Here is a 17,685-nt window from a genome sequence, read left to right on the forward strand (position 1 = left end):
AGATTACTTTGAAATTTGAACAGACCCCTAAACTAGTCAGAAGCTACATAAAAAACAAGCCAGACTCCCATATACTGTTTTTCTGAATGAGAGAGGTAGCCGTTTTGCCCTTGATTTTATTGCGTTCCTCTTCCATTTCACACAATGGATGTCACAATTGAGCTTATAGCACCTAAAGACCTCCTCACAATACAAGATATTCCTACCAAATTGGCCAATTTTATAACTCATCTCAGTTCATCTCTTGTGCATGGAAAGAAGGACGTGACCGTCACAACGTATGCTCTGATACGGTCAGTGGCATCCACGGCAGAGGGTTTGATATGACTTGCTGTGATGTGGAGTCATGCATGCTCTCCCCCGCTGACATTAATAAAAGTGTTTGGTTGTGTAAGTGGCGGAAAGCATCCGTCTAAATGCAAGTGAGCTCTCGTACCCTCAAAATGAATAATATACCAATCAGTCCTCAACCCTCAGGGGAGGAAGGTAAACATGCCAAAATAGATGATTGAGGAGACCTACTTTTCCCCCTTTTTTCTGTAGTTCAAAGCTGTATCCGTTTCTCCTCACCCCCTCCATTTCATTTGGACTAAGCAAAGAGGATTAACAAGTCATGTTTAAAGCATTCCTGTTCATTTTCCCAGAAGATTTACAAATTACTGTTTTTAAAAAGCAACTTAATAGCTACTTTTGAATAGGTGTCAATGGAGAAACACAGTTTTGGCCATCAGGTTGATGTATTTTGACCATCTACCAACTGGAGCTACAGAGGTCAACATACCCTTCCAATTACTAACCTCCAGGATTGTCAGAATAATGGGAAAATTGGGAGTGTTTAAGTTTGAAAACCACCAAAGTCAACATTTCCTATACACAAATGGCCTGTCCCAATACTAGGGCTGCCCTCGACTAAAGATTTTTCTGGTCGACTAGTAGTCATTCATTTAAAGCATTAGTCGCATATTAATAAACCATTTAAATTATTTGGCCCTTTAATTGTGTACATAGCCTTATAAGCGCTCAAGTACATGCATAAAGCTTGCCACAGCGCACTGACAGAAGTAATGATTATGAATGTGTCAGGGAAAAACAGTGAGGAGGCTACATTAAGAATTTAATAATTCACCGATAAACTAGTCAAGTGCTTTCTTTGGTTTAAGTGATTAAGTCAGCGACTCATACTCATCTCTACAACTAGTGATGCACCTGTAATCTGAGAATATTTGTCTTCCATTTGAATGGGTTTATTTGAAAGTAGACATTTCACTCTATATAGATAGATATATTTTTCATATCTATAAGGCAAATATACAGAGTTTGGTGCTCAAGTTCAGAGAGCAAAATGTCTAAAAGCGCATCCTTGTTTACTTTATTTTACAAAAGCGTTTTTTTTGTTTTGTTGGTATTGTTAGTGTACAAAAAAAACGTAGTCTTTACAGTTTTGAAAAATGTATTACTCTTATCTGTATGACCAAAAAAATGACAGATTAGGCCAATACCCACATTTGCATTCTTTGCATTTGCCTAACTATCCACTTACATGGCGAATTTACTGTATTTAGCCAAGTGTTCAAGTGGGCATAAAGATCGCAAGTGTATGTAGGACTTTTTAGTTTTTTGTGAATATCTTTTTATTTTTATTTTAACAGTACATATACAATACAGGATTTTCATAAAAAAAGAAAGAAAACACACCCTCCCTACCCCAACAGGAGAGCCATAAAGGTATATTCACACCCATTTAAAATAAAAAAAAACAATAAATAAATAAATAAAAGCCCAAGATCACATTATTAGTATTACTCAAGAGTCATTCCATTCTGTTATAGGAAATGAAGGAAGGAGTCCCAGATCCTGTAAAATATGTGCTTTTTTTGTTTAAGTCAGTCTCTCCATTGCTATACAAGAAGACAATTCTTTGATCCAGAGTGATAAAGATGGACAACAAGTACCTTTCTAGTGTATGGCAATCAGGCATTTCGCTTGCAATAAACACAGATTTATAAGCTTCTGTTCATGTATTTTCAACATGTATTTTCAAAGATAAGGCAGTAAGTAGGACTTTTAATTACCCGATGGGACACACTTACAACATAGTGTTGTAGAAATGTTTTTACAGAGCTTTATTTAGAGTACTTTGCACTTTAAAATAAAAACTTGTTATACAGCGAGTGTCTGTTCAGTAGTCCTCTTTGTAGTTTTGCAAAATACAAATCTCTATACCAAAAAATGTACAACTCTTTACATTTAACTACCTAATTATTTATAATATTCAATTAATTTAAAGTGTTGTTGTTTTTTTGTTGTGGGTGTGTGTGTATATATATATATATATATATATATATATATATATATATATATATATATATATATATATATATATATATATATATATATATATATATGAAATGCAAACATTAAACTGCAGGTTGTTTATTAAAACATTTTACAGTTTGTTTACTGCTGGAAAGTTCTCCGCTAAATAAAATACTCTGTCTCAAACCAATATCATATAATAAAATATAATGAAAAATATAAATAAATAACTATGATTACAGTGCAGCATTACCAATCCCAGCTTGTAGGCCTGCTCATATTTAAAAAAAAATATATAACTTTTCCAAAGTGTAAACTGCAGCATCAACGGTTTCAGTTTTTAGACCTGCTCAGATTTCGTTTTTGCATTGGACCGATCGGAATTAAGAGCAAAGGTCTGTTTAAATGCCGACGGGAGCTGAGTTTGGATTACAATCGTTTTTTTCCTAGTTGTAGTGATGTTCACACTCGCGTAATGCCTTTTGAAAACATTAGGCCGGTGACACACTGACATGTTGCACCTGTCAAACAGTCTATTTTGTCGTCAATACTGTTGACGGTGTCCTTTATCAGTAGGCTTTATATTTATGCTCAACATGAAGTATAGATATTGTTGTCGTGAAGACAAGATCCTGGTCTGTCGGCGGCCTCCCTCTGTCACCTACAGTAGCAGCAGCGCGCCAGCGCCGCGTCAGGCACGATTCTGGTGTGTAAAGACACAGAAAACGCGAAGCAGCCGTCACGCAACTGACACACAGCAAAACTGCCACGCTCACGCCACGCAGCAGTGTGTCACCGGCCTTAGACTCAGCTGCAGGGTGGGATCTCCACCACTTAATATGTTCATTTGGAAACACGAAAATGTACTTATGTTCCGCATACAAAATATTGTATTCGGTACACAAGTGCACCTTACCGAAAGCTTTGTACCGAAACGGTCCGGTACGAACACACGTACCGTTACACCCCTAATATATATATCTATCTCTCACTCACGATATTGGGCCCTTTGAGTACCAGAACGTGATGAATGATGGGATACACTTAAACATGAATATTCAAAAGCTTGAATGGAAAAGGGCAATAAAAAGAACAATATCCATCGCAGTCAAAAACAAGCTTTGCCATATAGACAAAGGAGGGAAGAACTCAAAAAACCCAGTTCTTTACCAAATAACCAATCAAGATCTATCAGAAATGAGAATCCTGGTGGAGTGTGAAAATTATAAAACATCCCCATTGGTTTCATCCAACACTTGACAGGTGCCTCCCCATTTTTGTGCTGTAATTTCACAGGCTTTGTACAGAAACTGGCTCATCACATGCTATTGAAATAAGTACTGTGATTGGCGGTTCCTGTAAACGTGCTGACCCCAGAACTCGGGGGACTTCCAGGACTCGGGCCAGCAGAACGCCACAATCGCCTGTTGATGCTGGCAGCATGTCATTCTGTATGGTTTTTTATTTTTTTTTTTTTCTGTACATTTTGGTGCTTTCGGTGCTCAGGATAATCAGATTCACTGATTATATTTGCAGTTAGCGCTGTGATTTTTCTTGGAAATCATCTGTGCGCGCTCCCAACCTCCCCCTCAAACCGCCCTCTGCCCTCATTTTACTGAATCTCCACCCACTTGGAGGCGATTCCCCTGACCCACGTATCGAGAACATCTCAGATGAGATTTGCCTGGCCATGTGGAAGTAAACCATTGTAACCGTTTTGACAAATCACTACTGCCTCACGGCGAAGCTCGTGCGCAGGGTGACAGTCATAACAGAAAGGGGAAGCACGGCCCCTGACCCTGTGACTATAGTTAGCCCACTAGATGCGTAAGACACCCTTCCCCCCCTTCACTTTCCCTATGCAGGCTCCTTTATCCTTTAGCACCGATTCACTCAAATTCTCCTCTTCCTCCACAGGCGAAAGGACAGCTGGCCAATCACACTGAACCCTTCCCCCCTGAAGGCTTTGGTAAGTCTCTCTCTCTCTTTGACCTCTTGTTCTTGAAGGTTTCAACGTTTTCACACATTTTCACCCAGGCTTTTCTTAATTGGGTGGATGTGCTCTCATTACGTGTTCTCTAGTTGTCAAGGATGTCACGATAACGTAATCACGTCAGTGTGTGCAATTCTTTTTTTTTTTTTTAAGTATATGGGTAACAAATAAACCAAATCCAAAGGGACAAAATGTGCATTGTGTATATATATTATCATACTTAGATTTATCATGTACACTAAGATTGACATTATTATTATATAGTAAAAAATGACATTTGATATAGTATATTAATGTTATTAAAATAATATCCCAATATTTGGTACAATTAATGTGTCCCTGTCCCTAAAATCCTTAAAGTTCAGCTTCCCTTTATCTTATTTGATGTGCTCTATGTGTGTGCGTTAATCATTGTTTATATTCAAGCATTATGCAAATAAACTTGAATTGTTTATATGTAGTATTATACAAGTCTAAATTAAATTAAATTTCTTTCTATTTTAATTAAATCATTTTTATTGCAACACTAATAATTTTGTTACTTTTTTTGTAATTAATTTTTATACACCAAAGCAATTTAGTTGATTTATTTTACTTTTTACTTATTTTATTTTTATTTATTTTTTGCTTTGTTTTGTTTTGTTTTGTAACTGCAGACACCATTTTTTTATTTTTTTTATTTTGGTGGACCAAAAAAAAATATAGTACAAAGTACTGTACATGCAATCCTGGTACTATATTTCCAATTCTACCATCTGAAAAACAGTCCTGTGGAGTAAAGGTCTCTTCTCACTGAATATGAAAATTCGACAAGAATGTTCGGCACGATGACGCATTTGAATCGAAACAATAGATCTATATTGGCCTACTCACACCAGGCATGAAATTTCTTGGCACGAAAAAGTGATGTTAATCTTAATCTTATCGTTTTTGGGGGTTTTTTCGCCGTCACTCCGCGAAGAAACGGTCCGTCCCATTAGATTTGATCTTAGATCACGTGACCGGAGCAGCTACTGTTGCTCAAAGGCAAAGAGAGGTGGCGCTGTTTGGAAAACCAGTGTAAACAAACACAGACGAAGAGTATTCCGAGAGAGAATAGAGTGGATGGCGAGTTCATTATCTTTGGTATCTGAGAACAGATTTATTCTCACATGTTCTTAATATAATTTGTTAATTCTTCATTGATTTATGTGATCCGGCATGTCCATTTTCTTCCATGTGAGCGAGTGTTCAAGCGCGTTCACTCTCTAGATCTTCCATTATAAAAAAGATTGAGTGAAAATAACCATTTAATGCTGTATGTTGAGCAGCGGATGATGTTAAGTCCGTATGAGATGCATATCTGAGGAAAAATGCATTGTTGGTTGGTGCCACCTAGTGTGCAGGGGTGAATTGGCAGAAGGCAATCAGTCGATTCACGTTCGGTGTGAAAGCACTGTTCGTCAGCGATTTGCCTCGCTTTTGCACATTGCACTCCGTGTGAAACAGCCGTGAGATTGTATACCTTGGCACTGGTGTATCTATGGTGTTAAACTTTTATATAGGACACCACTTAAGATTAAATTGAGTCGGTCAAAGCCACTTCACACTACCCGTTTAACATTCATATGGAGCAGTTACCTGGAGAATGTGACTGAGAGGTCAGCAGCTCTATTAGCCCCTCGTGAAGGAGACGTTTTCACAGCCTTTGACCTCTGATGGGAGAATTTGAGGATATTATTGGTGTTATGTGACATTGCTGTCAGAACAAATCGAGGTCATTAGTTTGTGGAGCGCCGCTGGAGTGACTGTCAAGGCAGAAAGAGAAGACGGAGAGCGAGAGCATAGAGGAGTCCAAGAGAGACGAGATCAGTCAAGTGGATCCAACTTCCTTCGAGCCTCACTTCTCACCCAATCAAAACACGATCCTGCCGATAATGTGTGGCAGCAGCACTCATTCCCCCTGAATTACTTCCTTGGATTGGTGTTTGTCTGGTCAAATGACTTGAGCCAGGTGTGTGTGTGCCGTGTGTGCTGTTCAGTGCTTGTGAGGACATTTTGGGGGTGGGTGTAGTGAAATGACTCTGGGGGCTTCAAACAGACCGCTTCAATCTGAAGCGGGGATGACCCTGAAATTGGTACAGATTAGGGTGTATCAGGGCATAGAGTTACTAGGGATTTGGATCAGACCTGTGTCTGATTGGGAAAGCTTTTTTCCAAACTAGGTTGTTCTCAGAGGACGTGCAGATGAATCAGTATTGGCCGATTGCAGGAAACATGATCACTTTATTTTAAGGTCTAGTTATCCCTATTAAATTAAGGTATTAATTTTACCTCAAACTCCTAATTACTGCTTAGTAAGATAGTTAAGTTTAGGTATTGGGTAGGGTTGAGGATGTAGAATATGGTCATGCTGATTATAAATACTAATTAACAGCCAATACGTTAATAATATGCATGCTAATAAGCAACTAGGTAATAGTGAGAATTGGTCCCCCTGATTTTGGGGTGAAACATCACCTGGACATGTTTTTGATTAATTTTTGTACGATTCACCAATAAACATTGCCTTGGATATGATCCATTTGAAGTTAATTTGCAAAAATACCATCTTGGAAGTGCACACAATTAATCTTTGTATGTGAAAACGGTAGATTCAGCAATTATCAAAAGTGAGTGCTAAAAAATTGCAGTGATCGACAGATGGAGAGTAGAGAATGAATTAAATTAGTGAATAAATAACACTTGGAGAAGAGTTTTAATAAAACTATTGATCAATGTTGTCACATGTGCAAGCATTTTTTTGCCAAGACATTTGGTTTTGCTAACCGATAAACTGCCATAATCAAAAGGGACATTTTCCAAATTTGCTTGTTAACAATGATAAACATGTTGAGGAGAGTTAAATTAAGGTTAAGGGTCTAGCAAAAGGACATATGTCTAGAATTTTTATTTCATCATTAGTGTTTCTCCAGTTTCCTTAGGATTAATGTGTTTGCTAAATGTCTAGTTGCCAGCAGTTGGGTTTTCACCTACTTCATCATGTGATATTTTACTCCGTAATCCGCTTGTTACAGTTTGATTACTGAACAAAAGAGCAATTCATAGTGTTGTCAGAAATGGTTCAAGTTCTACTGCTTTACCATCCCAGAGTACTGATGTAATATTATGAGGTATGATTCGTTAAGTCTCAGTTTTGGATGGTGTTTGTATCTTCAGTTCAACCCAGTGCTGCTGTGCTGATGGGGAACCCGGTTCAAGCTTTTACTCCACCAGGAGCCGGAGTTCCAGCATCTGGCAAATCACCAAGCCCTGTTCAAAGAATCGACCCTGGAGCCAGCATCCTGTATGTGCCGGCTGTCTATGGGGGCAATATGGTGATGCCCGTGCCTCTTCAGGTATGTTCTGGTCTTATTTCTCTCACTCTTTATTTTTGAGAATCTTTGAGATGTTTCTCAATGTTCTTTTTGAGATGGCTCTCACCTCACCCTCTCTTCACCAGTTGCCGTGGCCCGGCTACCAGAGCCGTTTTGCTGTGGATCCTCGCATCATGAGTCACCAGGCCGCCATGGCCGCATACAACCTCAACCTGCGGCCAGCAGCCAGTCGCACCTCACCTGTGCTCTATGGGTTCAATCACCCATCTCCTCTAGGCCTGAACCAGCAGCCCACCTCTGAGAAAGAACTACTTCAGGAGCCCAGTGGGAATGGTAAAATTCACAGCGCTAGTGTATTCATTTTAACAACACTGGTAGCTCAACTGATATGTACCAGTTGCTAGGGATTGGCGATATATGGCTTGCGATTTAATAGATAGAGCCGTAGATCACTGACAAGCTACGCAATATCACATTCATTATCCAGATGAATCGCCTTCGATAATGAACGCGATATTGCGTAGCTTGTCAGTGATCTATGGCTCTGTCTATTAAATGCCGCTCCATTTGAAAGTAGGTGATGGCGATTTACCGCTAATCAGGGAACCGGCTTTACTGACAAAATCCGCGTGACGATCACATGGGGCCTGTTTGCATTGGCTAAAAGTTCATATGTTGCCTTTACTTTCATTTATATTACATTGTAAAAGTTTATTTTGAACGTTTTTGAACTTTGTGAACTCTCCGGTTTGAGTCCTCATATACAGCTGTTGGTGAGGCCTTTTGGGGTTTTATTCTGCTGATTTGTTGTCATTCTTTAGGGAAAATCGACATTAATGGAAAAACGGAGCATTGTAGGCTGCTGACGCCCGAGAGGAAAGGCCCTGAGCTGAAGGAAAAACAGGTACCATCCATCTGCCCATTCCCTTTTTTTATTTATCTATCTATCGTATGTCCTTCCAGATTTAATCTGTAATAAATCAAAGGAGCCGCCCACTATGCCTTCCCACAAGAGCACTTGTAACATGGACCATTTATCTTCACTCGTCTCCTGCATGCTCAAAACACTTCACTTCTCCCACTCTCTTACACCCTCCATTAGTGTCACATGTCCATTGTACTTCCTCCTCTCTACAGGGAGACCCAGAGTCGGTGCAAAACAAGAGTCCAGAGCCCCAGGCCAACATGGGCTTTCCTGGCAGCCGCCTCATACGCAAAGACCCGCAGGCCCAGAGGGCCCTCAACTTCCACTTGGGCCCCCCGCATCCCGGTTTTCCCCCTCACCATGGGAACAACCCGTTTCCGCAGCAGTATGGACTATCCCGACCTCCCCTCCGAATGCAGGCCCCCATCCACCCTCAGGCCTTTCCCCAATCGTTCTTCAGTGGGCCTCCAATGGCGCACCGTGGGCTGCAGTCTCCGGTGCTGGAGGGTGGCGAGGGCTCAATGGGAGCGGGTCCAGGAGGGGTGGCTGAAGATCTAAAGGGTGTGGTGAGAGGCCTCCCCCCACAGATGCACCAGCAGCCCCTGCGCCTCAACAGTTTTGGAGAAGAGAGTTTGGACTCTCTGTTGGGCGATACCCTGGGTATGTGCATGCATGGATCACAGTTCTTCAAACATGTTCATTTCCTTTGATGTACTGTGCCATAGTGTTCATTCCGACTGCTTTCTGTATCGAAGTTTTGAATTTCCTTTCCCAATAACTTTGACAGTTATAAGTTTAGTTCAAGTTCCAGCCTTTCAAGCTTCTCATAAATTCAACAATATTGTGCCTAAGGGTTTGATTTGACAGTGTAAAAGCCTTTTCACACCAACTTAGATTTTTTTGGGGCTTAAAGAAAAAAAGAAAACTTTTTTTTTTGTATATAAATCAAAACAGTCTCTCTGAGCTCCTTGAACTGAGTCTGAATCAACCGGGAAAGAAAATAGCAGTGCTCTCAAAACACTGAGAAAATGGTATCAGCCATTATATATGCAGTAACTATAAATTGACTATAGATTAATCTTTAGTTAAACTACAAAAGTTAACCACCAAAATTCTTTGATTTACATCAGTGACACAAACTGCAGCAGGCAAAAAATAACTGCACAATTAACACATTATGACAGCCCTAATAATACCATTTTCATAATAAATAACCTGCAGGCCAATATCTCAGATGATTATGCTTAATTAACCAAGAGAAGTAAAAATCATGATCATGAACTTGAATGTGTCTGTCTGCTGAAGTAGTCATGCTGGGGATTAGTGAACAGACCTTTTGTGTTTTCCCCAGCATGTCATGGGCTTGCTCTGTTGTGTTTTCACAGATGGTCAGGCTTCCTCAGGGCTGGATGCTCTGGGCCAGCAGCAGCAGCAGGCTCGTATGGGTCAGTGGGGTGAACAGTCTCCGTTCCTGCAGGCCGGTGTGGCCCCCTTCCCCCTGGCGCAGCAGTTGGCTCATCTCGGCCAGCCGGGTCTGCGACTCCCCCAGCAGCTCCTCCGAGGCGGCTGGGGCTTGGGCCCTGCTGCAGAGGAGGAGCCCAGACCTGCCATGCCCAGGTTAGAAGGCTCTTTGTCCTGCTTGCTTTACATTATTTTGCAATCTGAAGAAAAAAGGAATTCTGTAGTGCGTAAAATTTCATTTATTACCATGATTATAAGTAGATGCCACCTCTAAAGGGACATGTTGCAAAAAGAATATGTGATGAAAGGAAAAAAATACTTTTACTTTCTATCACAACGTTATGTTCCCCTGAGAAACTTTGCCCAATTTATTAAAAAAATGTAAATAAATGGTTTCTTAGGAGAACGCAAAAATTTTGCAGGCCAACAAAAGATTTCATAAAACTTTTGTAAGTGAAAAGAATTTTTGCTAAATTATGAAATTTTCTTGGGAGAATGAAAAGGAGTTGCCAGTGAACACAAGGTTCCTTAGTAGAAAGCAACATTTTCGTAAGCAATTGTGTCAGTTTGCAAGCGAACGCAGTTTTGCGCAAAAGCTTCTCAGGTGAATGCAAAAGACTTGTATTCAAAAGTAACAATTTTGTGAATTAATTCGCAAATTTCTGGCAGAATGAATACGTTTTGCAAGAGACCACAAATTTTCGCGGCATTACATAAATGTTTTCAAAGTTAGAACAACAGTTATGTACATGAATGCTAATGTTTCTCTTTATTTTTAACTTTATTGGGAGAACGAAAACGTTTTGTATACAAATGCAAGGTTTCTCAGGTGAACGAAAACAACTGTTAAGCAAATGAACACAAAAGAATTGTTGGGATAATGCATACGTTTTGTCAGTAAAAACAACAGTTTTGCGAATGAATGCACAAATTTCTTGGGGGAACGAAAACTTTTTGTGAGTGAAAACAACAGTTTTGCAAATGAAAGCAAGTTTCTCAGGTGAACGAAATCTCTTTCTCTGTCTTTCTCTCTCCAGATATCCCGGTCTGTTGCGTGAAATGCTCCCTCAAGACCAGTATGAGCAGCGGGAGCCAGCCGACATGCCCCCTCCTCAGTCGCGCCTTCTTCAGTACCGTCAAGTACAGCCCCGAACCCCCGGAGACCTGCTCTCTCCCTCTTCCTCTGGCTCAAACCACACCTCTGGCCCCAATCCGTTCCCAGCTCCTAGTGCGCACTCCTTCCCTGACACCAGCCGAGAGCTGCCCATGGGCGGCCAGCCCTTCCAGCAGCACCAAGCCTTCAATCAGGCCTCCTTCTCCCTGCCGCCCGAGCATACAGCGGGGCCTCTTCCAGTCAAATACCTCCTCCAGGAGGCCCACTGGCCCCACCCTGGCCTACCCCAGAGCCATGTGTTGGGCCACGGCATGCCCTTTGGGCTGCAGGCCATAGCGCACAGGCAAGAGCAGGGCCCCCTCACACAGCTGCAGCACCAGCAGCAGAAACAGCAGCTCCAGGCCCCGCAGAGCTCCCTGCACAGTGTAGAAGAGGTGAGGACTTTCTTTGGCCTGTTAAATGAAATCTTCACTGTTTTGCTTTCTGCACTCCCATTAGTAGTCACTGCATAATTACATAAATCTGAAGTCTCATCAAAAGCGTTAGATGCTAATGTTGCCACAAATGAACAGTTTGAATTGAAAATCAACAAATTGCTGTCACTTGTCGCTGTAACTGCTGTCAAAGGGGTGATTGAGTTTGTTTTAATGGAATATTCCATGAATGAGTAATAAAACTTAGTATTAGTCATTTTGGCACTTAAAAAAAATGGCTAAATGCCAAAAATAAGGTCTGTGGTCAAAATAAGCCTAAGATATTTTCATGGATTTATTCTACAATGTGAAATGGATCAGTAATTATAATTATTTTTGGGTGGTAATAATAATATAATATAATTATATTATATAATATAATATATAATATAATATAATAGTCCTAAGTGAATACTAGCATTTACAATTACTTAAAATGCATATATAATAATGAGACTATAGTAATTAGTTCAAATAACATCAAAAATAAGTAATCATATGGTTTTATTGAACGAAACTGTTAAAATACATAATGTATTATCAACAACAAATCTAGCGTATGTTACGCATTATAACAAATGACTGCACTTTACCGCGCAATCTAATCCATTTCGCTTCACACGTTTGTGTTGAGCAGCATTTACAGAGCCGCTCTGACACACATGTAAAAATTAAAGCACATAGTCGTGGCCAAAAGTTTTGAGAATTACATAAATATTGATAAAATTGGAAAGGTGGCTGCAATTTGCATATACTCCAGAATGTTATGAAGAGTGATCAGATGAATTGCATAGTCCTTCTTTGCTATGAAAATTAACTTAATCCCAAAAAAACCTTTCCACTGCATTTCATTGCTGTCATTAAAGGACCTGCTGAGATCATTTCATTAATCGTCTTGTTAACTCAGGTGAAAATGTTGACGAGCACAAGGCTGGAGATCATTATGTCAGGCAGATTGGGTTAGAATGGCAGACTTGACATGTTAAAAGGAGGGTGATGCTTGAAATCATTGTTCTCCCATTGTTAACCATGGTGACCTGCAAAGAAACGCGTGCAGCCATCATTGCGTTGCATAAAAATGGCTTCACAGGCAAGGATATTGTGGCTACTAAGATTGCACCTAAATCAACAATTTATATGATCTTCAAGGAAATAGGTTCAATTCTTGTAAAGAAGGCTTCAGGGCGTCCAAGAAAGTACAGCAAGCGCCAGGATCGTCTCCTAAAGAGGATTCAGTTGCGGGATCGGAGTGCCACCAGTGCAGAGCTTGCTCAGGAATGGCAGCAGCCAGGTGTGAGCGCATCTGCACGCACAGTGAGGCCAAGACTTTTGGAAGATGGCCTGGTGTCAAAGAAGGGCAGCAAAGAAGCCACTTCTCTCCAAAAAAAAACATCAGGGACAGATTGATCTTCTGCAGAAAGTATAGTGAATGGACTGCTGAGGACTGGGGCAAAGTCATATTCTCCGTTGAAGCCCCTTTCGGATTGTTTGGGGCATCTGGAAAAAGGCTTGTCCGGAGAAGAAAAGGTGAGAGCTACCATCAGTCCTGTGTCATGCCAACAGTAAAGCATCCTGACACCATTCATGTGTGGGGTTGCTTCTCATCCAAGGGAGTGGGCTCACTCACAATTCTGCCCAAAAACACAGCCATGAATAAAGAATGGTACCAAAACACCCTCCAACAGCAACTTCTTCCAACAGTCCAACAACAGTTTGGTGAAGAACAATGCATTTTCCAGCACGATGGAGCACCGTGCCATAAGGCAAAAGTGATAACTAAGTGGCTCGGGGACCAGAATGTTGAAATTTTGGGTCCATGGCCTGGAAACTCCCCAGATCTTAATCCCATTGAGAACTTGTGGTCAATCCTCAAGAGGCGGGTGGACAAACAAAAACCCACTAATTCTGACAAACTCCAAGAAGTGATTATGAAAGAATGGGTTGCTATCAGTCAGGATTTGGCCCAGAAGTTGATTGAGAGCATGCCCAGTCGAACTGCAGAGGTCCTGAAAAAGAAGGGCCAACACTGCAAATACTGACTCTGCATAAATGTCATGTAATTGTCGATAAAAGCCTTTGAAACATATGAAGTGCTTGTAATTATATTTCAGTACATCACAGAAACAACTGAAACAAAGATGTAAAAGCAGTTTAGCAGCAAACATTTTGAAAACTAATATTTATGTAATTCTCAAAACTTTTGGCCACGACTGTATATCAAACCTGCATTGCATATATTTATTTTAAGTGAATCATAACTAGGGCTGGGCGATATGTCTAACGATATGATCATGCGCATCTAGTCAATCTGGTTCCCTGATTACCGCTAAATCGCCATCACCTGCTTTCAAATGGAGCGGCATTTAATATACAGAGACGTAGATCACTGACAAGCTACGCAATATCACGTTCATTATCGCCTTTGACAAGCATTCAATAATGAACGTGATATTGCGTAGCTTGTCAGTTTTTAACATTTGTGAACTCATGTTCATCCAAGAGCCAATGGGAATTTTTTTTGTAGAGAGAACCAGGATGATGCTAAATTTAAATTTTTTTATTTTTTAATCGCAGCACTGTATTACCACAGAAAATAATTGTTAATTGTTTTAGTTTGTACAGTAATGGACTTTCAATGGAAGGCTAAAGTCCAAGCGATCCAGAAGGTTTTAAAAGCACACATTTTTGTTGAACCACTCTACAGCGTAGGTGGATAAACTACTAACCAAGGCTCTTCCTGTAGGAGTTTGCTCCATATAAATAGTTTCAAGACACTAAAATCTTATCAAACTTCACTGGACCAGCTGATCAGAGCTGTGAAATATTCTGAGTTTTATAAGCATTATTTGTGCATTTCAAACATTTTGCACATTTGTAAACTGAAGGATCCATTGAAATCATTGCCTTTTCCGTGTTAATGACAGTATATACACATGTTGAAAAAAAGCCCAGAATATTGCTTTGAAACAGAGTAGGTACACTTTGGTATTCGTAGTTCTCTTATTTGGACTTCTGCTGCTGCTTGTGTGATTTGGCATATAAAAAATAGGCTGAAAAAGGACAACAAATAATAAATCATGTCTGAATTGGACTACATGTCTCAGCCATTCGATTGAGCTCCCACTGTTTCAGTCAGAGGGTTTGGGGACGAATGCATCCAAATGAGTATCTCTTTGATTGTATTAGTTTCTTCCTATCCCCACACTCATTTTCTGTCTCTCAGTATGAACCACGGGGCCCTGGGCGGCCTCTATACCAGAGGAGGATCTCCTCCAGCTCCCCCCAGCCGTATCCGGACAGCCTGGACCCTCAGGACCACCCCACGCCCTCCTACAGATACCCCTCAGCAGACCTATGGCTGGGCAACAGTGGGCCCGGCCCGAGCCCCGCTCCTCTCCACAACATTCCATGTAACGGAGCGAGCCACCTCGTCCCTCACAGGGAGGTTTTAGGTGCGTGTCCAGGTGTAGGATAGATTTTGTTGACTAATGTCGTGATATACAAGTGCACTTATTCCTTTTATTAAATTTTGGATGTCTATTAAGGCAATTCACATCATCCAATTATTCTGTTTGAATCATCTAGTGATGAGTCAAAATGATTGCTGTGCTTAGTGTTCACTAAAACGTTTCAAACTTGTTTCCAGTAATTGAAATAAAGCTAAAAGAATAGTTTGAAGACTTTAAAAATGTGAAATATTGCCCTGGCAACTAACTGAATATAAGTTGAAGTACCAAATTGACTAAAACTGATATATAAACAATACTAAAATAACACTGGTTTGGCTGAGGTAATTATGTCTTAATATATTCTAATTCTTCTTTTGCAGTATTTCAAAAAACATTTTTTGTTTACTAACTAAAACTAAAACTGAAACTGAAATGGTTATTAGTGCTGGCAAAATGAAGCTATTAGCAATAAAGCAAACTGATGTATTTGTACTATATAACTACATTACCATTAGTAAATTAACAAATATACAGAAGATGAGCGTCCGTTATTCTTTGATCACAATTTCGTTTAGAGAAACGCACTCAGGGTGACATGGCACTTTTTCGGAAATTAAAACTGATTGAAAATATTGAAATAAAAGCTACGTATACTAATACTGTATAAATGATTCAAAAAATAGCACAATCATATGTAGGAATATATTGAAATTCTTTTTCTTTTCTTTTCTAATGCTATTTTTAATCACTACAACTAAAATGAAATACGAAAACCGAAAAATATTAAAATAACAGCTATATACTATTATACTATATAAATGATGCAAAAATGTTGTTTGTTTTTCTTTTTTTCCTTTTTGCAGTATTGCAAAGCTATTTTTAATCCGTAAAATTAAACCAAAAGCTGGAAATAATAAAATAAAAGCTATTTTAAAAATAGGAAAATGCTATACAACTCATACAGAAACAACACTGATATAATCATACAATATCTCCATCAAAATATTGTGATTCTTTCTCTTGCAGAATTGTAAAGCTGTTTTCAATCATCGTATTATGTTGCAAATTTTTGTTTGTTTTGCATTTCAAATCATTTAATTCAGTCAAAGAAGCTGAGCAAGAGTGAAGTGAATGTGCCACACCGTGATGCTGCATGCAGTTAAAAATAGCTGTTTTGAAAAACATGTCTAATTTGTCTGGCCGACATGCACCATTGTACTGATACCAATTGTACAGCCATTCAGACAACCCACCATCGGGCTGATTTTCTACCATTTAAGTTTGCTCAACCATAGAATCAACCTTATTCATCATTTTAGTCATGTAAAAAATGTCTATACCAAGTGAAATGATATAGCGTGTCTAATTGTTTAATAATGAACATTGTTGCCTGTGATCCCATTAGACCTGTGATGAATATATTAACTGGTACTTGATCTAGTTGTGTTGAAGTAGTAACGACATGTGCTAATTGTTCCTCAGTTTCAAAGGCGATAAGCGTCGCAGATGAGCAGCAGTCGCCTCACCCCGCCAGCGCCGCGTCTCTCCAGCACCACGGACAGTTCCCACCCCTCATGTCTAGCAAGCAGACCCCGCCTGACCTGGGAGGGGAAAACACCAGCCCAGGGGGCCCCCAGGGGCCTGGCAACTCCAAGCCCCCAACCATGTCCTACGCCAGCGCCCTCCGAGCCCCTCCAAAGCCCCGGCCGCTGCCCGAGCAGGTCAAGAAGAACAGTGACCCCATCTCTCTGTTACAGGAACTTAGCATAGGCAGTTCAAACAGTAGCAATGGCTATTACACGTATTTTAAATAAGTCAATATATATGAACTACAGTATATACACCAGTTAAAAAAAAGAAAACGGTTGAAAAAAATTGAATAATCTAAAAAAAAAAAAAATAAAAAAAAAGTCTTTTGATTTTGTGGGTTAGTTAGACATCTTGCGTTTTATTATTTTTTACTTGCTTTAGTACTATAGTTGGTTATTTTAAAGTTTGACATCTGTGATTTTACAAACCGAATCGGCGCATATATATATATATATATATATATATATATATATATATATATATATATATATATATAAATATATATATATATATATATATATATATATATATATATATATATATATATCATGAAACGCCAAAACATTTGGGAAAAAAACATTTAAAAAAAACAATAACAAAAAAATTTATGGATAAAAGATTTTTAAAAACACCTTGAATTGGTTGACCACTCAGCTGCCCGTCTTTCCTGTAATTATGTCCGCTCTCTTTGCATCCACTCCCAGAAGTAAAACTTGTTGAAGTGATTTTTCCCAGCTGGCATTTTTTTTTGATGTTCAGTTTCTTGGTGTGTTTTCTTGTGCTTGCTGCTGAGTGGTGAACTGACTCGTATAAAAAAAAAAAATTATAAAAAGTTGTATAGATGTAGACAGACTTTTCTCTAACCTGTACATATGAATAAATGAATACATGAGATGACATTTTGTGTGCTTTATTCTTCTCCTTAAAAACTGCACATGGGCAAATATCAAACCTTTTTATGTTCAATGAAATCGCACATCAGAACATTTAACATTTTTATTTTGTTTG

At 39.5% G+C, this 17,685-nt stretch overlaps 1 protein-coding gene across 1 annotated transcript in view; it reads left to right on the plus strand.

Annotated features, from left to right (window-relative positions):
• Positions 1–17,175, plus strand: part of helz (helicase with zinc finger) — a 53,980-nt gene extending 36,805 nt beyond the window's left edge. Inside the window, exons 23-31 of the mRNA XM_059550778.1 lie at positions 4,234–4,285; positions 7,508–7,686; positions 7,791–7,998; positions 8,487–8,569; positions 8,803–9,250; positions 9,976–10,207; positions 11,089–11,599; positions 14,862–15,090; positions 16,570–17,175. Coding sequence (XP_059406761.1) covers positions 4,234–4,285; positions 7,508–7,686; positions 7,791–7,998; positions 8,487–8,569; positions 8,803–9,250; positions 9,976–10,207; positions 11,089–11,599; positions 14,862–15,090; positions 16,570–16,901 — 2,274 coding nt within the window. The 3' untranslated portion in view covers positions 16,902–17,175. The remainder of the gene's footprint in view (positions 1–4,233; positions 4,286–7,507; positions 7,687–7,790; positions 7,999–8,486; positions 8,570–8,802; positions 9,251–9,975; positions 10,208–11,088; positions 11,600–14,861; positions 15,091–16,569) is intronic.
• Positions 17,176–17,685: the final 510 nt, after the last annotated feature.

The sequence above is a fragment of the Carassius carassius genome, chromosome 1 (genome assembly GCF_963082965.1).
Source record: "Carassius carassius chromosome 1, fCarCar2.1, whole genome shotgun sequence".
Lineage (NCBI taxonomy): Eukaryota > Metazoa > Chordata > Actinopteri > Cypriniformes > Cyprinidae > Carassius > Carassius carassius.